General features: G+C 37.6%; 3 protein-coding genes and 1 long non-coding RNA gene across 7 annotated transcripts in view; 3 read left to right on the forward strand and 1 right to left on the reverse strand.

The window, feature by feature from the left end:
• LOC119984340 (THO complex subunit 2) overlaps positions 1-14,428 on the forward strand; it is a 30,583-nt gene extending 16,155 nt beyond the window's left edge. Inside the window, exons 22-33 of one of the 4 annotated variants that reach the window (XM_038828249.1) lie at positions 2,713-2,816; positions 3,569-3,749; positions 3,893-4,056; positions 4,283-4,889; positions 5,034-5,138; positions 7,479-7,634; positions 7,745-7,825; positions 7,905-8,363; positions 9,405-10,252; positions 10,370-10,559; positions 13,183-13,499; positions 13,992-14,428. In XM_038828249.1, coding sequence (XP_038684177.1) covers positions 2,713-2,816; positions 3,569-3,749; positions 3,893-4,056; positions 4,283-4,889; positions 5,034-5,138; positions 7,479-7,634; positions 7,745-7,825; positions 7,905-8,363; positions 9,405-10,252; positions 10,370-10,559; positions 13,183-13,499; positions 13,992-14,061 — 3,282 coding nt within the window. In that variant the 3' untranslated portion in view covers positions 14,062-14,428. Of the gene's footprint in view, positions 1-2,712; positions 2,817-3,568; positions 3,750-3,892; positions 4,057-4,282; positions 4,890-5,033; positions 5,139-7,478; positions 7,635-7,744; positions 7,826-7,904; positions 8,364-9,404; positions 10,560-12,512; positions 12,630-13,182; positions 13,500-13,991 lie in introns of those variants that run through there. The other 3 variants (XM_038828242.1, XM_038828238.1, XM_038828255.1) reach the window with 3 other exon arrangements.
• A 550-nt stretch (positions 14,429-14,978) lies between these two features.
• On the reverse strand, positions 14,979-16,317 carry LOC119986329 (putative clathrin assembly protein At2g25430). The gene has a single exon (XM_038830928.1). It carries the CDS (start codon positions 16,315-16,317, stop codon positions 14,995-14,997), a length of 1,323 nt encoding a protein of 440 aa, XP_038686856.1. The 3' UTR covers positions 14,979-14,994.
• A 1,015-nt stretch (positions 16,318-17,332) lies between these two features.
• On the forward strand, positions 17,333-20,365 carry LOC119995098 (zinc finger MYM-type protein 1-like). The gene is made up of 2 exons (XM_038841478.1): positions 17,333-17,474; positions 17,632-20,365. Exon 2 carries the CDS (start codon positions 17,844-17,846, stop codon positions 20,334-20,336), a length of 2,493 nt encoding a protein of 830 aa, XP_038697406.1. The 5' UTR covers positions 17,333-17,474; positions 17,632-17,843; the 3' UTR covers positions 20,337-20,365.
• Positions 20,366-20,551: 186 nt separating this feature from the next.
• Positions 20,552-21,338, forward strand: LOC119985420. Its single transcript, XR_005465099.1, has 3 exons — positions 20,552-21,017; positions 21,095-21,120; positions 21,282-21,338. It is a non-coding gene; the product is annotated as an uncharacterized LOC119985420 (long non-coding RNA).
• The last annotated feature ends 585 nt before the right edge of the window (positions 21,339-21,923 follow it).

A 21,923-nucleotide genomic window follows, 5' to 3' on the forward strand; every position in this document is an offset into this window, starting at 1 on the left:
GTAGCAGAAGAGGTAATTGGTGAGTCGAAAGGCCCTATACCTAAAGGCTAAGAAACATGGTGGTGGAATGAGGATGTTGAAAAAGCAATTAGGACTAAGAGAGCATGTTGTGGGAAGTTACATAATGGTAGGGAAGATAATAGTTATGAAACACACAAAATAGCCATACAAGACGCTAAGAAGATCATAGGAGAGGCACATCACAAAGTATATGCTGAGCTATATAACAAGTTAGTTATAAGAGATGGAGAGATATTTATAGGATAGCCAAAACACGTGAAAGGAAAACTAGGGACCTAAATCATTTAAAATGCATCAAGGATATAGACAATTGAGTTATGGTGAAAGACGTATAAATTAATGAGAGGTGGAGACATTACTTCAATAAGCTGCTTAATGGTGGTCATGGAGGGAACATTGAAAATCTCCCCGTCTCATGAAAATAGGGATCCGTGGTATGTAGACGTATTCGAGTGACTTAAGTGAAGGAAGCTTTAAAGAAAATGAAAGGGGGTAAAGCCATGAGATCGGATGGAATTCCAATTGAAGTGTAGAAGTGCATAGGAGATTTAGGTATAGTATGGCTCACTAGGTTATTTAATCAAATTATTAAGACTCATCAGATGCCTGATGAGTGGAGGAAAAGCACTATAGTACCTATATACAAAAATAAAGGTGATATCCAAAGTTGTAACAATTATAGGGTCATCAAACTTATGAGGCACACATTAAAACTTTGGGAAAGAGTTGTGGAGCAGAGATTGAGATTGGTATCCACGATATCCAAAAATCAATTTGGCTTTATGCTGGGACGATCCACAACGGATGTGATATTTTTATTAAGGGGACTTGTAGAAAAATATAGACAAAAGGAAAAAAGGACCTTCATGCAGTATTTATATATTGAGAGAAGACATATGATAGGGTGCCTAGGGAAGTAATGAGATTGATTTTAGAGGAGAGAGGATTTCTGATTAGCTATATCAATAATTAAGGATATGTATGAAGGAGCCGTAGCTAATGTTAGGACCTATTGGAGGAGTTACATGGGAGTTTCCCATCAAAATAGGATTACACCAAGGATCGACACTAAGCCTGTTCCTATTTATTATAATGATGGATGAATTCACACGACATATCCAAGGCGAGGTACCTTAGTGCATTTTGTTTTGTGTATGTCCTTGCATTCATTCGAGACGTGAGCAAAACTTAGATTGGAGAAGAATATGTGGATGAGGCGATATTGGGGGTTAACTCAAAACTCGAATTAACTCAAAACTCGAATTATGGAGACAAGCATTAGAGTCTAAGGGATTTAAACTAAGTAGGACAAGAAAAGTATATATGAAATGTAAGTTTAAACAAGGAAATGCACAAGCAATTGAACTATATGGGAGACAAGTAACAAAAAGTAAGTTTGAATATCTTGGATCGATTTTCCAAGAAGACGGAGACTTAAGTAATGATGTAGTTAATAGGATTAAAAACGGGTGGAGTAAGTGGAAGAGTGCATCTAGGGTTTTATGCGACAAAAGGATTCCCTTAAGGTTGAAGGGAAAATTCTATAGGTCCGCTGATGTATGGTTCTATGTGTTGGGCTATCAAGAGACAACATATCCAAAAAATGCATGTAGCAGAAATGCGAATGTTTCGTTGGATGTGTGGTCACACTAGGAAAGATAGGATAAGCAATAAGATTATTATATCTATGGTAGGAGTAGCACCTATTGAAGAAAGTTATGTGAAAATTGTTTCAGATGGTATGGGCATGTTCAACGTATAGATAGTGGTGCAGCGGTGAGGAGGAACGAGAGAATTTGTATAGTCTAGTAGGAGGCGGCGACGAAGACTTAAAAATATATGGCTGGAAGTAATAAGAGATGATATGAACTTAATAGGTGTGGATGAATGTATGATCATGATAGAAATGAATGGAGAAAACGAATATATGTAGTGGATTCCCATTGATGTTCTCATAAACTCATGTAGCCGACCCCAGATTTTTGGGATAAAGGCTTTGATGATGATGATGAGGAGTAGTAGTTAGTAGATTGTTCCCTTATCAGAATGGTGCAGGATCGGACCCAGAGTCTTCATTCTTGCTAGGTTTGGCACTTGGGGTTCATAAATTTTTAATGGGTGGGTTCGATAGTTGGGTCAACTGTTGGCCCTAAGAGTTGAGACTTTAGTCACTTAAGGGAATTACAAATAGGTCTGTGGCTTGATTGCTGGGCTTCAGTGGGGGCAAATAGGGAAATCCTGTGGGCAATTGACTCACTGAGATGAACGTGGGTCTGCCCCTGGAATGGTGGAATCCTTCCTAACTTGGTAAAATAATGCATATCCTCTCAAGTTTTGATTGATCAGGTGGGATTTCATTCTATAATTGCTTATTGGCCCGTGTATAAAAACTACTATAGAGAAAAAATGATGCATTCCTCGCCCCTCGTCTGAGCATATCCTTTGTATCACAAATATGAGTTCCTTTGACATTCAATATATAACCTTAGTTTTGTGAATTTATGAATGCTTTGCTGATGCTCTGAATCTGGGATTCATCAATATATGGACTAGTATTGTTGAAAATTTTAGCGTTTCGAAAAAATGCGTTATTTTCATTTTAAGGTGTTTCTTTCCAAACTTCTTGCTGTAGATCTTTCTGGAACTAAATAGCATCTATCACACGTTGAACACAATAATTTGTTTATGCAGGCATTGATCAAATCCACTAACAGGCTACGGGATGCGTTGCTTCCAAAGGATGAACCCAAGTTGGCAATCCCTCTATTGTTACTTATTGCCCAGCATCGTTCTGTGTAAGCTACATCTTTTTATCATACAACTCTTGAGGTTATACATATGCTTTTTCTTCAATATTAATTCAGATATTTGTCTTGCATATGTGAAAATTTCCGATGGGCATCATAATACTTTGTCGTTTCCTATGAATGAACTTCTACATCCTCTGTTTATTTTCGTTTTCATTGGATCAACTGACTTGATATTGACATTGGCCTGATATATATGTACAAGTTAGGGAACGCTCTTTTTCCTTGTCATGATGCATACTAAAAAGGTTCAGTTCAGTGTTTAGAGACTTGGACATTTACCATGTGGACATATGTTTCCAATGACTAAAGTGCGCTTCTGATTTTTGCTTGCTTGATAGAGAGATACCAATGATCTTGAATCTTAATTAAGTAGAGGATAGAAATAATTTTGAATCTTGATGCTTTGCGTAGAAGAAAATATGCTTGTAGTTTTGATGGGAAAGTAAACGATATTTGATGCCCTATCTGGGCAGTCTGATATGCACTAAATATAACTAAAGTTTCCCCTATCAATTACAAGAAGGTGTTGGATTGACATGATAAAGTGTAGGCCGCATCAATATGTCATGGACTTGAAGCAAGCACACAAGGAGTCATCAGCTTCTATACATCTACTTGAATTATGCATATGACCATATGATGCAATTGTGGTTGAATACATATTATCTGCATAAATTGACGCTTAGCACGTGTCATTTTCTTCGTTGGACTTGATCTGGTCTTTATTTGTCCTGTAGGGTTGTCATAAATGCAGATGCACCTTACATTAAGATGGTCAGCGAGCAGTTTGATAGATGCCATGGAACTCTTCTTCAGTATGTGGAATTTCTTTGCAGCGCGGTTACCCCGACTACTGCTTATGCCCAGCTCATTCCGTCACTTGATGATCTTCTCCACCTCTACCACCTGGATCCTGAGGTCTCTCTCTAGTGATAAAGCCGTTGAGCCTCTGTATTTCTTGTTATATTTTACTTCATTAACTACTTGATCAAGAATTATTTGCCCAAGGTACTCCTATATTTAAATGTCACTTTCATTGTGCTTTGCCCCTCCTGATGTAGGTTGCTTTCCTCATATATCGTCCTGTAATGAGGCTCTTCAAGTGTCATGGGAGTTTTGATATTTTCTGGCCTTTGAATGATAATGAAGCTGCAAACAATTCAACTTTCTCAGCAGAAAATACTGGCAAATTGATTCTGGATCTTGGCACTCAGAAGCCCATGATGTAATAATTCAAACCTTTGATGGTTTCAGAGATTTTTTTAATAAGTACTTATGGCATATTGTGGTTGTTTTTTCTCCTGTTCTTTCTCATTGTTCAATTTATTCAGCCACTGTCATAGGGTATAGTTACAGGTCTAGATTCTGAAATTCTATTGCTTATCTTTAGTTTTACCAGTTTAAGCAGTTATTTGTTCATCCATCTCAAACCCTCATGCAATCTTACGCAGGTGGTCAGATCTTCTTGACACTGTTAAGACCATGCTGCCTTCGAAAGCTTGGAATAGCCTTTCTCCTGACCTTTATGCAACTTTCTGGGGCCTTACCCTTTATGATCTTTATGTTCCTAATAGTCGTTATGCATCTGAAATAGCCAAGCAGCATGCTGCTCTGAAAGCCCTTGAGGAAATTTCTGACAATTCAAGCTCTGCAATCACCAAAAGAAAGAAAGACAAAGAAAGAATTCAAGAATCTCTAGATCGTCTTATGAGTGAACTCCATAAGCATGAAGAACATGTTGCATCTGTTCGTAGACGGCTTTCCCACGAAAAGGACAACTGGTTGAGTTCTTGTCCCGATACTCTGAAAATCAATATGGAATTCCTCCAGCGTTGTATTTTTCCACGCTGTACATTCAGCATGCCAGATGCTGTCTACTGTGCCATGTTTGTTCACACTCTTCATTCTCTTGGGACACCATTTTTTAACACTGTCAACCACATTGATGTTTTGATATGTAAAACCTTACAACCTATGATATGCTGTTGTACTGAATATGAAGTGGGTAGACTTGGGAGGTTTTTGTATGAGACGTTAAAGATTGCTTATCATTGGAAGGTGATTACCACTTTAATACTTTATACTTGTATTTTTCATTTGATATTTAATTTTGTTTTTGATATTTTTTCTGATTAACTTTCTTAATATTGTTTTCTTTTATATCTTTTTGATGTTTAATATTTATGAATACTCTGTTTCCAGAGTGACGAATCCATATATGAACGTGAGTGTGGAAATATGCCTGGCTTTGCCGTGTATTATAGGTATCCCAACAGTCAGCGTGTTACTTATGGCCAGTTCGTTAAGGTGAGTCCTCTGAACCCTGATTTATATAAATTGTGATCAATTGAGTGGCAGTTGATTTGTACGGGAATCACTTAAACAAGTTTATGCTTCTCCTCCTGCAGCTTCCCACCTTCCTTTAAATAACATTATTTGTTCATCTTTTTTAGTAGGTCTCCTTTCTGTATGTTGGTAGTGCATCTATTGCTGTATTTGTATCACTGGAAATCCTTGCTAATGTGAAAATATTTAAAAAAGTAATTTTAAGGAACATAATATGTTTCATATTATTTTCTGGTGCTTGTTGGTTGGGAGCTGTATGTAGTTTAAATCATCTAAGGTTGTTAATGCTGGTAGTCAGTGGCAAGCACATTGGTCGCAAAGGCCGGTCGATGCCTTTTATTGGTGTAACGTAGCCGTTTAAAAATTAGTTTCAGAGAAAGCAACATCACAGCAGTGGGGTCTTCTGTTGATGGTAATTTGATGGCTGAGGGTTTTTTGTTGCGTAACAGCAAATCTGCCTATTCAGTATCTGGACCTTCCTCTTGATGCCAAGTTCAAAGATGGCTTCATCTGGAATCTTATTTTGGACAGGTTTGAGAAGAGACTTGCTGGCTTGGAAAAAGACTCATCTTTCTATAGCAGGTTGACTAACTTTGTTCAAAAGCACCCTTTCAAGCCTCCTGTTTTACTTTGTCTCTTGTTCCACTGCCATGTTCTATCGCTGCCAAGTTAAAATCCATTTATAGAAGGTTCTTTTGGGGAGATGGTGAGAGTAGCAGAAAATACCACCTGATCTCGTGAGATATCTGTAAAATTCCTCAAGAATTATGAGGCTGAGGCATTACTTCTCTATGATCTTTCACAAAAGCACCCGTGGAGAAGTGGATTTGGAAGTTTTGTATGTGCAAAGAGCAGCTCTGGAGGAGGCTCATTGTGGAGTTGATGACTGTAATTTGATGTCAATTCAGAAAAGGGAAGCTTATGGTACTGGGTTATGGAACAACATCCGGAAAGAGAGGGATAATTGGGAAGCTCTCAACTTTCATTGAGGTGGAAGAGGGGATAAGGTTAAATTTTGGCATAACATCTGGATTGATGGTGCTACCCTGAAAGCTTGATTCCCATCGCTTTTTAATTTAGCAACCAATAACGAAGCTACTGTTAAAGTTTAGCTTTAAGGTTAACGATAATGTTAGCACCTCCTCTGGGAACCTTGTCTAAAATATCAATGTCTCTAGGAGCGTTCATGATTGGGAAGTGGATTCAATTATGAGTTTATGGTTGCTGCTTGACAAGCAAGATTTTCATGTTAACGAGGATGACAAAATATGTTGGAAATTCTCTGAAGACAGAAAATTCTCTGTGAGATCATATTACAGTGAGTTGATTAAAGACTGGCTTCTTCTAGGGAACCATTCCTTCCCTTCACAGATAATATGGAAGGCTAAAATCTCTAAAAAGGTGTCCTTTTTCCTAGGTGAAGCTCTGTGGAATAGAGTACTTACCATATGTATAACTTGCAGAGGAGACGTTTACACCTTACCAATAGACGTGATCTTTATAAGGAGAACGCCGAATCACTTAATCAGATTCTCCTCTATAACTGGAGTAGAAAGATGTGGGCACTATGTGGAACTTGATTGGGTTAACTGGGTGATAAGCAAGGACCTGTCATCAGAAATGGTAGCCTGGAAGATTCTTGGGAAAGGAAAATAAAAGATGAAGACTATTCAGAGCATCCCAGTGATCACATGATGGCTAATCTGGCTAGAAAGGAATAACTGAATTTTCTCAGATAAAGAGACGGATCTAAACATGTTCTTAGGTAATTGGCTTAGTACCGCTAGATTCTGGCTTTCCAGGCTTCCTAGCAACTTAACTGGATGCCATAAGGCTAGCTAGCTTTTGTGGTGTTGTTCTTTTTTCTTTTTTTTCTGCTCAAGGTTCTTTCTTTTGTTTGACATATCTCGTGTACTCCTCATTTTGCAATAAGCGTTGCAAGTTTTTGTTTGGTGTCTAACCTTAATAAATTTTTTCTGCTTTCAAAATAAAAGGGTACTGCAGTGCGGTACTGCCATGTGGTAGCAGACACTGGTAATTGCCAGTCATTGCCTGTGGTCATTGATCTTTTTTTAAATTAATCTTATGGCTCTAATATATGTGCAAAAATAACTCGAAACTCACAGAAGAAAGTTCCAATGTCAAGCTTGATTTCATCGACTTGGGAAATATTTCCCATTGATGCTGCACCACTGCCATATACCGCACAACATATGCTCTGTTAACTTACAGAGCATAGTTCCTTTGGTATCTTTCGTCACATATAGACATTATTGACTGATTTTTTTGTTATTCCGGTAGGTACACTGGAAATGGAGTCGAAGAATCACACACTTGTTGATTCAGTGCTTGGAATCTACTGAGTACATGGAGATTCGTAATGCCCTTATAATGTTGACGAAAATTTCTGGTGTATTCCCGGTCACTCGGAAGAGTGGAATTAACCTTGAAAAACGAGTAAGAGATTAAGAATATTGGGTTCTTCTCTATCAATATCATTGCCCAAACTGAATTAGTTTGGAATACTTTCCTTCTCAAAATGCATCCATTTCTTTCTGCCTTTACAGGTAGCTAAAATCAAGAGTGACGAAAGAGAGGATCTCAAGGTCCTTGCAACGGGTGTTGCTGCAGCTTTGGCTGCTAGAAAAGTGAGCAAAGGGTTCAATTGTGCGTTCTTTTTCTTTTTTCATTTTGACTATGAACATTCACCATTTTTTGCTCTTGCAGCCTTCGTGGGTCACAGATGAAGAGTTTGGCATGGGATATGTTGATTTAAAACCTGCTTCCTCAGTTGCAGGGAGGTCTCTTGCTGCTGGTAATGTAGTAGCTATACAAAATGGTTCTACTCTTACTATTACTCAAAATGAATCTTCTAGAGGAAAGTCAGTTGCTACCATAACCCAACATGCAGATTCTGGAAGAGAGCAGGCATTGAGGGCAAAAGCTTTTGATGTGATATTGGAAAGAACTGAAGGTGCGTCGCTGAAGGCTGACCAAGGTCATCTAAAATTAAAAAGTGGTTCATTGGTCAATAAGCTTGAGGCTCAGTCAACATTTACCCAAGTTGCTGGGAAAGCTGGAACATCAAGCTTGGCAGAAAATCAGAAAGAGATGGATGAATCTACAAATAAGACATTGGATGAAAATGCAGCCAAAGTTGCCCCAAAGAACCATGTGGAGTCTGAGGTATTATCTTGGTTTTTATGTATTCAATTTCAATAGCTACATGTGCTTTACTTTTCTTTAATAACTTCTGTGGCCAATAGCATTTTACTTTAGTGGCATCCTCTTGAGGTATTGACTACTATTTGCACCCAGCTTTAATGTACTGGGCTCAATCATGGTAAAGTATGTGTGTTTATGTTATAAATCATCTAATGTTGGATTTTGATGCATATTTAGAAGTTTTGCATCTTCAAGTTTTGAAGAGTTTACCTCATCCACCCTCTAGATCTCCTATATGCTCTGCTCTCCTCACCATCCCTTTTGTCAAATACAAATGAGCCCTCTTTTGTTGTCCAATTTCCAGACAAATGCCAGCCTGAATGTTCCATGTTTGGAGCAGGCAAATTAAAGAAAATTACATAGCGGGGAAAGGTTAAGCAATTAAGTTCCAGGGGCAAGCCTCTTTGTGGTGTCATTGGAAGCAATATTAGGTCTCGTGGCCCCATATTCTGTGGTGGTCTTATTGTAGAATACGTACTGTTTTATGGTTGTTACCAGATGCACTGATCAAGTTTGGAAGCAGGAGTTCTGTCATTGCTCCTTGCAAATAAGTGAAACATGTGAAATCATGTTTAGTTAACAACACTTCATTGATAAGATGAACCTCAACGCAATCTTTTCATATATTTACATACATAAGAGGGGGGTGGCAGGTGAATTGAACAATAGAGAGAAATGAGTTAATGGATCTGTTTTATTGTCATATTTTTGTTTGTTTGCTGTCTCCACTTGAGCTTCTCATTGTCTCAAGTAACTCTCTGTCTAGTTTTCTTGTGGTGATGATTGTTTGAGATGCATAGTCTCCTCATCTTCTGCTTGTAAATTTGTTATTTGTTTCTTGATCTCTCCTCGATTATAGAGTATAAAGCCTGGAAAACATTAGTTTTGTTTCATCAAGTGATGAACTTATAATAATTTCTTTACCTTCTTATATCTCATTCCCTAAACTCCCCTCCCTCCTCCCACCCTGTTTTCCAACTATTACATTTTTCATGTTGACAGTTGAAAGCTTCAGTAAAGCGGTCAGTGGTTACTGGATCACATACTAGGTTACCGAAGCAAGATCTTGCCAAAGATGAGCCTAAATCTGGAAAGCCTGCTGCCCGAGCATCAGGTACTTCGAGCAACGATAGAGATGCTTCAAGTCACACAGAGGGTAGGCAAGCCAGTGCTGCAAATGTTTCTTCACTTGCTACCAATGGTAACAATAAAGGTTCAACTTCATCTACAAGATCCTCAGATATTCATGGTACGGAATTGAAAGCTGATCCTGGAGTTGCAAGACCTGATATGAGGTATTCTACTCCAAGAGAAGATGAGTTTGAAGTTGCTGATGCACTACGAGCCCCTGCTTCTCGGCTTGGTCAATCTCCTAGGCATGATAATGCTGCCACTTCATCAAAGGCCAGTGACAAGCTGCAAAAGAGAAGTAGTCCTGCTGATGGGCCCGAGAGGCTAAGTAAACGCCGGAAAGGAGATGCTGATTCAAGCTTAGAGGGCGAAGTTCGATTTTCTGACAGGGAAAGATCCACAGATGCTCGATCTGTGGATCTTAACAAATCAGGTGCTGAAGAGCCAATTATCCATCGGACTACAGATAAGCCTTTGGACAGGTCAAAAGACAAGGGAAATGAAAGATATGACAGGGATTACAGGGAAAGGTCAGAGCGTCCTGAGAAGTCACGTGCTGATGATTTGTTGGCTGAAAAACCAAGAGATAGGTCAATGGAAAGATATGGAAGAGAGCGTTCTGTTGAGAGAGTGCAGGAGCGAGGCAGTGATAGGAATTTCGATAGACTTGCTGACAAAGCTAAGGAAGAGCGAAACAGAGACGACAGAAGTAAAGTGAGGTACAGTGACACATCTGCTGAAAAATCTCATGTTGATGATCAGTTTCATGGGCAAAACTTGCCTCCACCTCCACCCTTACCTCCTCACATGGTCCCTCAATCTGTTAATGCTGGTAGAAGAGATGAAGATGCTGATAGAAGGTTTGGGACTGCCAGACATACGCAGAAGCTGTCTCCACGTCATGAAGATAAAGAAAGGAGGCGTTCTGAAGAAAATTCTTCAATTTCACAGGAGGATGCAAAACGAAGAAGAGAGGAGGAGTTACGTGAGAGAAAGCGAGAAGAAAGAGACGGACATTCAACAAAGGTATGCTTGACTTCGTAGCTATTAATTCGATATTCGTTTAGATTGTTCATTTGTTTGTGTTAGTCAAGTTTAAGGAACTGTTTTGATAATGTGTAGGGGAAGCTTCCATGTGTCACTATTTAAATTGGCTTGTTCTTTTGCCTCTTCAAATTACGATGTGGAGTATGAACTAGAACTATCAATGTTGCAGCAATAAATGCACCCGCTTTTGCTGAAAGTGTGCTTGGTGGCACTTACTGCTGAAAGGGCAAAATGTTAAATGTCTTTTAATGTTAAAGCAGAGCACGTTCAATAGTACTCACAATATTCACAACAAGCTGAAATTGTTTACACTTTTGGTCACAATGCGACATGCAACAAATTAGATACTTTTGAACCCTTTTATTATTAAGTTATAAGCATACTTTTAGTTACAATGCATTGTGCAATAAATAGATATGTTTCATTCTTTGCATTAATAAGTGCACATGGCCATCTAGCGACTCTTCATTCTTTCCCTCGATATTTATATAAAATTCTATTAGGATATCATTGACATATAAAATTTTATTAGGATACCATTGATATATGTTTTGATATTACACTTGCTATTGCATTTTTTTCTCTTTTGATACACTAATATATGTACTTGCCAAATATACCAATGAAGTGGGGATTTGAAACATTTAGATAGATATTTTCCTCCTTTTTTCCAAGTAATTTCTCTACTTTCTAAACAACCCCGACCAACCCTTCTTCTACTTGTATATTTATGGTCAACCTTTTTTGATTTACATATCCATCTTCCCACTTATGTTTTTGTTCTTGATATCCCTACTAAATTTTGTTTTCTCTGTCTTTTTGCTCTAATAGCATATATTCTGTCAATCTTTCTGCTGGTTTCTTTCCTCTCTTTTTCCCCCTTGTCATTGGCAGACAACACATCTTAATTGGTACCTTTTCTATTTTCCCTACAAAAAAAGCCAATACTTCTATATTCTTTAGAATTTTGTCTATGGATACTTTTGCTTCAGATATGAAGTTATCATTACATCTCAAAAGCTCATGCTTCTCTTTGACGAGGATTGAGCTTGCATCTGAGCTCCAATAAACGTTTGCAGTAATTGAACCTTGTGCTTTGTTACCAAACCTAAAGGCACCAGCATAATTTCTGGATGCACTCCGGTTGGCCATATCTAGGTCATGGAAGTCAGTTTCTCAGGGAGCTTGACATTTTTTCATCCTTCACTTAGCTTTAAATGGACTTGGTGGTGAAGCATGTGAAATTTAATTTAATTTTTTTATTGATTCTGGTTTTTAGACTTTCTTGCTTAAGGTTTTTGCCTTCGTTTTAGGGTGGACAATCCTTTTTGGACCTACAGTTTCTTTAGATTTCCTAGTTGCATGTGAAAGTGGACATCACAGACATTCTCTTGTACCCTTGAAGTTTGGTTTTTGTGAACTTATATCTCTTGTTCTTTTGTTTTTCAATTTTTAACTTTATCAAAGTGCATGTTTGATTCATAATTCTCTGTTTCGTAACTGTTTGGGTTTGTAGATTTAATTTACTTTGTAGTTTGTAATGAACTTCCATCGAGGTTGAGTACTTCTATCAGCTATCTAGAGGAATGCATGTCACTGCTCTTTGTTGCAACTGACTCAGATTAGCTGGAGGTCATGTAATTAGTCTATCAATCAAGGCTGTGTCCCTAACTATTTGGGGTCAGCTATCTGAATCCATAGTAGTCCATGGACTTGTTTTGTCCAGTCACTTGCTTTCTCTATTCTTTCCGATCTATAGCTAGTCTCTATCAATCTCTTCAATTCCATATCCTTATTAATAATTTATGACTTCCATTCATCTCTCTTTCGATCCTTCTTTTTGGTTCTAATCATATTTTACTTAGATTCTCATGACTTTCCATTTCCACTCTGAAACGCTAATATTGGTGTCATATATGTTCATAATCATAGGTTTCAACAAAAGTTTATGCTGGTTGCCAATCTACTGCTACACTCCTTTATCCATATGGAAACAAGCTGTTTTAACAATGCAACACCAACACGGATCTCGTTTGGTCCTTAGAATTGGTAATCAAAATAAACAGAAATGGTTTTTCTTCTTTGACCATACATATAATGCTTAAACTTGTTACTTTTTCAGTATTGCAATTCAGTCGCATGAATATTGAAGAAATGTTATGGAGGTAAGAAATGGGAAAACATGTGATTCTAAACCAGTATTTCCTCTTTCTTGCATCTCATGAAGTGAATCAACAACTGGCTTTTCTTTTTAATGTAAACATAATAGCTTCTTTATGAGTTTGTTACTACAGGTTGGCTTCTTTTTTTTAAATGAATATTACAGGTTGGTTCATTGATGTCCTTTCCTGCCTTGAATTTTGTTCTTTCGAAACTCAAGCATGTTAGGGAGACTCTAGTCTCATGAATTTTGTTCTTTGCAAACATTACTGTGTTAGGGGGACTCTCGAGTCTCGTCTCAATTTGAATTTATCTGTGAAGAATTTGGAACCATGTTTGCTCGTTGATACTACATATGAACATCCTTAGCCATGATATGCTTTAGAAAGTTCAGGAACAAGGTGAGAGTTTCTTCTTAATATCATTGAATTGTTGTATCTAGGTTGAGGAGAGGGAAAGAGAGAGAGAAAGGGAGAGGGAGAGAGAGAAAGCAAACCTATTGAAGGATGAAAATGATGCTAGTGCAGCCTCTAAGAGGCGGAAACTTAAGAGGGAGCAGCTACCTTCTGGAGAAGCCGGTGAATACTCTCCAGTGGCACCTCCTCCTCCTCCGCTTGCCATGTCGCTGTCATTTGATGGAAGAGAAAGGGGGGACCGAAAGGGAGGCATGATCCAGCGTACAGGCTACTTGGAGGAGCCAGCTATGAGAATTCATGGTAAAGAGGTCTCCAACAAAATGACTCGTCGTGAAGCCGAGCAGTATCCTCTGATCTTGTTGCATGCATACATTATGCATGAGTCATTAAATGTGGTTCTTTGAAACTAATACTTGTACATTTCGCAAATTGTCACTTGAAGTGTTTGTCTGCATCTCTCGGTCATCTATGCTACTTATCATTGAGGGTTGTTTGCTAATAATATGATGTACTCTTGATTCATTTGGCTGTTCTCCATTACAAACCTTCTTAACATTCACCAATCAGACCATGCTGCACAGGTGCTTCTGTTAAGTAACTAAAGGGTTAGTGCTTTAGTTATCATGAGAAACTCTTGTTTGTTAATATGCCCTACTTGAACTCTCTGTGGTATATGTGAGATGACAAAATATAGGGAGGTACAGCCATATGGAATCTAGCCTTGCATGTAGATTTAGCATGTATCTACTTCTTCTGCCAGTGTTTTTTTTGTGCTTCTTGTGTTACTAAATTTGTCTGCGCTATCAGAAATTGTAATTCCTTAATCAGGCATAAGGATGTATGACCGAGAGTGGGACGATGAGAAGAGGCAAAGAGCTGAACCGAAGCGGAGGCATCGAAAGTAGTGTTTGTTTTCACTGGTTGAGGCTTGCTTATTTGTTTTAAGTGCTGTTAGTCAATCATATGCTCAAGTGATTTAGGGTTAAATGTGGTTTCCAACCATCTCGACTTCAATGTCTTGACAATTTCTTCCTGATTTCAGCTATAGTACAAGATTATTGATTGATTGCATTCGTGGTCATTTACGAAGTTGATTCTCATTGTAGAAATATTGTAAATTTTGGTTTGTCTGTAATCAGTTCTGGCCAAATTTTTTTCTCCATTTTTACTACATGTAGAGTAAAAGCATCATCGACTCCTTGTACGGGCTTAATGTCAAAATAGACTGTTGAAACCCTTTAGTCTTCGTTAGTAGGATGGTTTCTTTAATAATTTTCTCATTGAGCTGGTTATTGATTCAAATAGTTTTGGCAAGAAAAATATAGATTTGTAGGCTCTCGTGAGATGCCTAAACTGTCTAGTTTTGTACCAGGGAACTATTCTTTGCCAGCTTAACTCATTCATTTTTGTACTTTTTGGTCTATCATGGTTTTTGACTTTGTGCAAGTTTTTTCCCTCTTGATAATTAGTGAGTGTCATTGTTATTTGAGTAAACTTTGAAACAGCGTTGTAAATTGCTCCTGAATTAAGGTACAGGCCTAGACACCATAGCTGACGAAGTATAGTCTGGCAACATGGGAAGGAAGTCGAAAACATTCTCTTGTTCCCCTCCACAGTGAATGTGCACTCATAACAATTTGAAAGAATTGCATTGAAAACAATATTGCACAGGTTGAGAGGGAAATGACTAGCAGAGTTAACAAATAACAAGAGCATGTATGACACTAAAACATTTGGTAACAGAACTTTTCCATCCAGTGGTGGTGTTGATCAAATTTGAATGATTGAAAATGGAAGAGAGTGCATAATACTTGGTAACAAATACAGGCAATTGCCTTCTACAAATCATCCGGCTGACTGAAAGGGTTAGAAACATTAGGGTTGTGTAGTTGCATCATCCATTTATCTTTTTCAGTTCTCTCTACTTCTTGTTCTTGGTAACCATGATTTGTTCCATACCCATAGCCACAGCCGCTGCTGAAATCCTCGAAGCAGAGCAGATCGCTCCGAGGAACACGAGAGAGATTTACTGAAGCTTCTAACAAGGTCTCCCAACTATCATTTTCTCTATCTTTGAATAGAATTAACGGCTTCCCCTCCTCGCCGAATTCCTCCCACTGGTAAGAAGTGGCCGCCGCAAGATCCTTTGACAGTAAATGTGTGTATCCATCATCTTCAGCTGAACTTGATTTTGACTCCAATACTGATAATGGTGATGTGGTTGAAGATGATGACTCCGTTAACTGCCACATTCCATTGATGAAATTCTCGAGTGCCCGGATTTGTATCTGAGGAATCCGATCTATGAATGGATACTCATAAGAACCACAAAATCCCTTAGCCTTGCACCAATCATAAAACTCACAAAGCTGATTCGCCTGTGAAGCTGCTCTCTTGTAAATCCCAAAAGCTGTCATGCAATTTCTGTATGGCATTTGAAAGAGATTATCCAACAACAGAACAACTTGTGTGCGAAATGTGGTGTAACAAATGAAGCTATCTCGAATGATATATTTCATTGTTGATTGCAGAATGAAGCTTCTTGCTGCTGCCCCAGTTGGCCTACAATCCATGACTCTATCAATAAGACTTTGAATTTGTGGTAGAACTTCAAGCATTGCTGTTATTTCTTTCATCTTCTTCGCAAAGTCTTGTGACATTTGGTCTCCGTAGTAAGTTTCCTTGTCATCCAAGTAACAACAGTCAAGGGCCTCATCAAGTAGATGAGCGTAAGATCTGATAAAAAGAGTGTAAGCTTCAGGCGTTGAGGAAGAATCGTCGCGGAAATAACATGGATAAAAAGAGACCAAATCGTTGGATCGAGCCCACAACAGTTCTGTCCGAAGAGGACTACATTCAGGCAACAACCTGAGCAAGCGATGGAGGAGGAGAAGGCACTTGAGTGCAACTCTCCAACACCTAGTTTTGCTGAACCGGCAAGTGAAGTTGATTGCAAATGATCGAAACGAAGAAGAGGAGACCGAAAAGATCTTCAATAATTCATGAATGTACTTCTCAGGCAATGGCAAGTCATCAGGAGCAGTTGCTTTGACAATAATATGATCAATGTCGCACAACCCTCCAACCGTGGCTATCTTAGCATAGCTGACGGAGCTATGCTCTTTTAGAGCAGTAAAAACTTGCCGGAACCGCCTGTGCATTGTGGTTTGGAACAAAGGAATTGATCACAGAAATATCTGGAAAGATTATATTGTTGATGGAGCTTTTGTTCGGGGAACGAAGGCCTGAAAAATAACGCCATGAATGATGACAGATTGTCCAAAACTTTGTCTGTTTTGGTAGGACGAAAGCTATACAACTCCCTTGTTGTCACCAGATGTCAGAGTGTGCCGGTCGAGAATTACTAAACTTGGCTGGTTTCAAGGGCTACTTCTCTTCTTGATTTTCATAAAACGTTGTTTTTAGCTTTTTGTCCTTTGTACTCACAGGTCATTAGATGCTGCGCAGCTGTAGCTATCTGCTTGGCCTGCTGCACATCCAAAGCTTTTCTGCAGGTGTTGGAGAAAACAAGGAACATAATTCAATTTCTTTTTTTAAGTTTTGATTATTAACGGACAACCATACATATTATATGTCTGCATGTGGACTCATATGCACATTTGACCACATGAATATCTCAGCCGATTTGGGACAACAATTCTTTATCGAAAACTCTTATCGTCCATAAAGTAAATATACATAATTGTCCATAACTAATGTGACAAACCACATTAGTTGTCCACCATGTCAATTTAAAATTTTCAATTTTATTAGAATTGCATTTCACTCTCCAATCTATATCTTTATTCTCTCTACCCCTCTCCATCCTTCTATCTCTATCCTCTCCATCACTCCAGGGGCGGCCCTGGGCCTGGGCGAGCTGGGCCGTCGCCCAGGGCCCCCAAATTTTTAGGGCCCCCAATTGTTTAGGGTATTAGTTAAGTTATATGTAGTCCATTTATCCTCTTACACTCTTAGCCCATTTTAAAACCTTATGTGTTAGTTTATAAAGCCCATCAAGAAAGTGAAATTTTGAGAGGCCCAACTAAAAAATCAGTAAGGAAAATTTGAGAGGCCCAACCTATTAAAGTAAAAGAATATTAAAAAGTCTCATTCTTTATTCCCTTTTCTTCTCAATTCTTCCATCTTCTCGACGCTGCTTCAGTGACTTTTGAGTTTTGACTTCCAACTTCCAAGTTTCAACTTTGACTTCCGACTTCTGAGTTCCTGTTTCAACTTTCAACATTATTTGGTTTTCATTTGGGATTTTAGAACTTGAAGAGGCCTGAGATTTGAGTCTTGAGAGTTGCACTTGCAGGTAATTATTTCTTTGAGTTTTTGATTTTCTAGGGTTTTTGTTTTCTTATCTTTATGATTTCTTTGGTCAGTTTGGTTTTTGCAATCTCTAATTCTCTTTGGTTATTTTGTAATCTCTTATGGGTTCTGGTCATTCTGCTCGTCTGCTCTGCATTCAGTTTTGGATTTTGAGATTTTCCTCCTCTCCTGCACTCTGCAGCTCGACAGCATCTGGTTGACTGGTTTTATAGCCTTACCAGGTGATTTTGTTCCACTTAATAGTTAATAGGCTCAGTGATAAGTGATTGAATTTAACTATTGCTGCTCCTTTCATTTATTTTATTTTTTGTATTGTGATTGAGATTTTTGATAATTTATAAATTTGATCATAATGATACCTAGAAAATACAAGTCAGGTTTTGAAAAAAGAAAACAAAAAAAGAGAGAAGAAGAATTGGTTCGATCTTTAGCAGGATCTCTTGATAGATTTTTGCCTAGTAAACAAAGAGGTGGCTCAACATCTAATGTTGAAGAAGAAACAAATCCATCAGTCCTGAGTGATAAAGAAGAAGAACCAGTTGGTGATAAAGAAGAAGAAATTAGAGTAGGTGATGATGGTGATCAATATGAGGAAGAAGAAATTCTTCCAATAGGTGATAAAGAATTTGGGCCATTAAACATTTACGATCCAGGAAATTGGGATAATATTAATCAGAAGTTTAGGGACCTATTAATAGAAAAAGGTCCAATTAGAATTCTTGATATTGATTTTGGTGTTGATCACCTTGGTAGGCATTTTTCATCTAATCATTATGAACGAGTGTTATTGAATGGAGAGAAACAAGAGAGGAAATGGCTTGTATATTCTGTTTCTAAGGACAAAGTGTTTTGCTTTTGTTGTAAGTTATTCAAGCAAGATCATAACATTTCCCGAATGACAACGGATGGATTTAATGATTGGAAACATCTTAGTGAACGACTTAGAGCTCATGAAACTAGTAGTGAACACCTAGTTTGCATGACCAAATGGATAGAATTGCAAGTTAGGTTGAGAAAACTTGAAACAATTGATAAGAGTGTACAAGAACAAATAGATAGGGAGAAAGAGCATTGGAAACAAGTGTTAAAAAGAATAATAGCCCTTGTAAAAACTCTTGCAAGAAACAATTTAGCATTTCGTGGTCATAGGGAGAAGCTTTATGAAGGGAGAAATGGAAACTTTTTAGGTTTTATTGAGATGATTGCAGAGTTTGATCCAATCATGCAAGAACATATTCAACGAGTTAAAAATAAATCAATTCATTATCATTATCTCAGTCCAAAAATACAAAATGAGTTGATCCTACTCTTAGCTAATGAAATTAAAAGTGCAATTATAGGAAGAGTAAAAAAGGCAAAATATTTTTCTGTTATACTTGATTGTACTCCTGATATAAGTCATGAAGAACAAATGTCTCTTATATTGCGATGTGTGGATGTTTCCGCTGAACCAATAAAAGTGGAGGAATTTTTTATACAATTTTTAAAGGTAGATGATACATCGGGGCTAGGACTTTTTAATGTGCTCAAAGATATTTTAAATACCCTTGATCTTGATGTTGGTGACATAAGAGGGCAAGGATATGATAATGGATCAAATATGAAAGGAAAACACAAAGGTGTTCAAAATAGGTTGCTTATGGAGAATCCTAGAGCATTTTACACACCTTGTGGTTGTCATAGTCTTAATCTTGTACTTTGTGATATGGGTAACTCTTGTGAAAGAGCCATATCTTTTTTTGGAGTTGTTCAGCGCATATATTCATTGTTTGCATCGTCTACAAAACGGTGGAATGTTTTGATGTCTTATGTTGGAAATCTAACACTTAAGCCTTTTTCTCAAACACGTTGGGAAAGTCGTGTTGAGAGTGTTAAAGCAATACGATATCAAACTTCACAAGTTAGAGATGCTTTAATTGACTTAGTTAATACTAGTGAAGATCCAAAGACAAAGAGTGAAGCCCAATCCTTAGCAACAAATGAAATTGAGAGTTTTGAGTTCTTGATTAGCTTGATAATATGGTATAATTTATTATTTGCTGTAAATACCATTAGTAAAACCCTTCAAACTGAAGATATGGATATTAAGATTGCCGTAGAAAAGCTAAGAGGACTCATCTTATTTTTTGAACAATATAGAGAGATAGGATTTGTGGAAGCCATAATTGAAGCTAAAGAAATAGCTAGTGCAATGGATATTGAACCTGTTTTTAAAACAAAACGACTAATTCGAAGAAAAAGACAATTTGATGAAACTAACAATGAAGATTTAATACATTCAGTTGAGGAGTCATTTAGAGTTGATTACTTTCTATACATAGTGGATAAATCTATTTCTTCTTTTAGAAGTAGGTTTGAACAACTTCAATTATATGGAGAGACTTTTGGATTTTTGTTTGATTTGAAGAAGTTACATTCTATTGATAATGAAAGTTTGATATCGTATTGTACTAAACTTGAGAATTTTTTGAAGTGTGATAATCTTTATGATATTGATGCAAGAGATTTAGCTTTAGAATTAAAAGTTTTGTGTAACACCTTGCCTGAAGAAGTAAAAAAACCTATTGAAATATTAAATCATTTGCAAATGCTTGATGGTGGTTTTCCAAATACATGGATTGCATATAGAATATTGTTAACTATTCCGGTAACGGTAGCCTCCGCAGAGAGAAGTTTTTCAAAGTTGAAATTGATAAAATCATATCTTCGGTCCACCATGTCGCAAGAAAGGTTAAATGGGTTAGCTATGTTGTCTATTGAGAGTGATTTGGCGGAAAATGTTGATTATACTAATGTAATTAGTGATTTTGCATCTCAAAATGCTAGACGAGTTATATTTAAGTAATTTTTTTTTTTTGGAGTTAGACTTTAACTATATGATAATCGCCACAAAAAAAATTTAGAGGGCCCCTTGTTTAGAGTTCGCCCAGGGCCTCCATAGACTCAGGTACGCCACTGCATCACTCCCCCTACTCATCGTTTCTCTCTCTCTCTCTCTCATTTGTTCTCTCTCTTCTTTGCCTTCTCCCTCCTTCTTTGATGAACTCATATTTGGATATGGGTAGAATGGATGATAGTTCTTGGTCACATATATGAATCTAGAGAGAATGGATGGTAGATCTAAGATCTAGATCTTGAGAGAAATTGGTGGTTGTTCTGAAAGAAGCTCCGAAGAATTGTCAAGGGGGATGGTGTAATACCCCGACCAGGAAATATCTAAGATTGACTAAATTTTAAAAAATAAATAAAAATTGTAAAAGAAATGGTTAGTTCAAGCATAAGGGCAAAACTGTAATTCTAAAAATTTAGAAGACACATTAGTCATTTACAAAAAAAAAAAGAAGGGAGAGAATGGCCCCTCCCCCTCTCTTTTTTCTTCTTCTTTTCTTCCTTCTTCTTTCTTTTTTGGTTGCTCTCACTTCTTTCCACTCTCCTTCACAAACCAGCAGCTGCCACATCCCACCAACCACTTTTCTGGCCAACATTCATGCAAGCCTTTAGTTCACTCATTTAGCTCCAAATCAAGGTATTTAAGTCAAACTTTCTCTACTTTCCTTAGCTGTTGGAAATTGGGTTTTGACACATCAAAATCTTGTTATTTAGGTGCAATTGAAGGAGTCTACACTTGGGTAATATCTCTACAACCTTGTATTTGAATTTTGGGGTTAGATTTGGGGAAGATTGATCTTAGGGTTTTATGGGTTTTGTAGATTTGGGCGAAAATCGTTAAATTAGATGAAATTAGTGTTTGAATAGGTTGATTTAGACTTGTTTATGGTTGCATTTCTAGATTCTATTGTTGATTGGAGTAGCAAGCTTGAGTAGGTGAAGTTCAAGAACTTGAAAAGTTTTTGGTAAGAGAAGGTAAGAGTTTCTTGATTTATTGGGTTAATTTGTGTTAGATATGTGAAATTAAAGTTGTTTATATATGGATTGAAGGATGGGCTTACCGAATAATAGGTTGATTGAGGTTGGAGAATTCAAGGTTGAGTATTGGTTTACATAGCTAATTTTTGGGAGTGCGAGGTAGGGAAATTTCACCCTTTGCTATTCTCTTTGAATATGTCTTCCTATTAAGAACGTTTATCTTTTCTCCTTGTTCATTATGATTTCATTCTCGCCTTAATTGCACCTAAGGGAGAGCAACCCCACTTTGTGATTTCTTCGTTGTATGACTTGAGTTATATTGCATACCCTACCTGTTCAATCTTCCATTGAGCATGAATTATTCTTGAACATGCATCATGTAGTAGTATATATATGTAGGTTGTATGAATATCCTATTGCATCGCCATGTTGGACATGCATTGTAGTTGCATGGTAGATGTCGGGTATGGACCCGTATATCTCCTAGGTTTGATTGATGTGAAATGTGGAATGTCGATGGGCAGTTCAGGGTTCTCATGAGTACGGGAATGCCGGTGGGTCGAGT

Source organism: Tripterygium wilfordii, chromosome 3 (assembly GCF_013401445.1).
Source record: "Tripterygium wilfordii isolate XIE 37 chromosome 3, ASM1340144v1, whole genome shotgun sequence".
In the NCBI taxonomy this organism is placed as follows: Eukaryota; Viridiplantae; Streptophyta; class Magnoliopsida; order Celastrales; family Celastraceae; genus Tripterygium; species Tripterygium wilfordii.

What these genes read in the sequence shown, in the direction of transcription:
- LOC119995098 (XM_038841478.1), top strand. Translation starts at nt 17,844, where the DNA reads ATGATACCTAGAAAATACAAGTCAGGTTTTGAAAAAAGAAAACAAAAA.
- LOC119986329 (XM_038830928.1), bottom strand. Translation starts at nt 16,317, where the DNA reads ATGCACAGGCGGTTCCGGCAAGTTTTTACTGCTCTAAAAGAGCATAGC.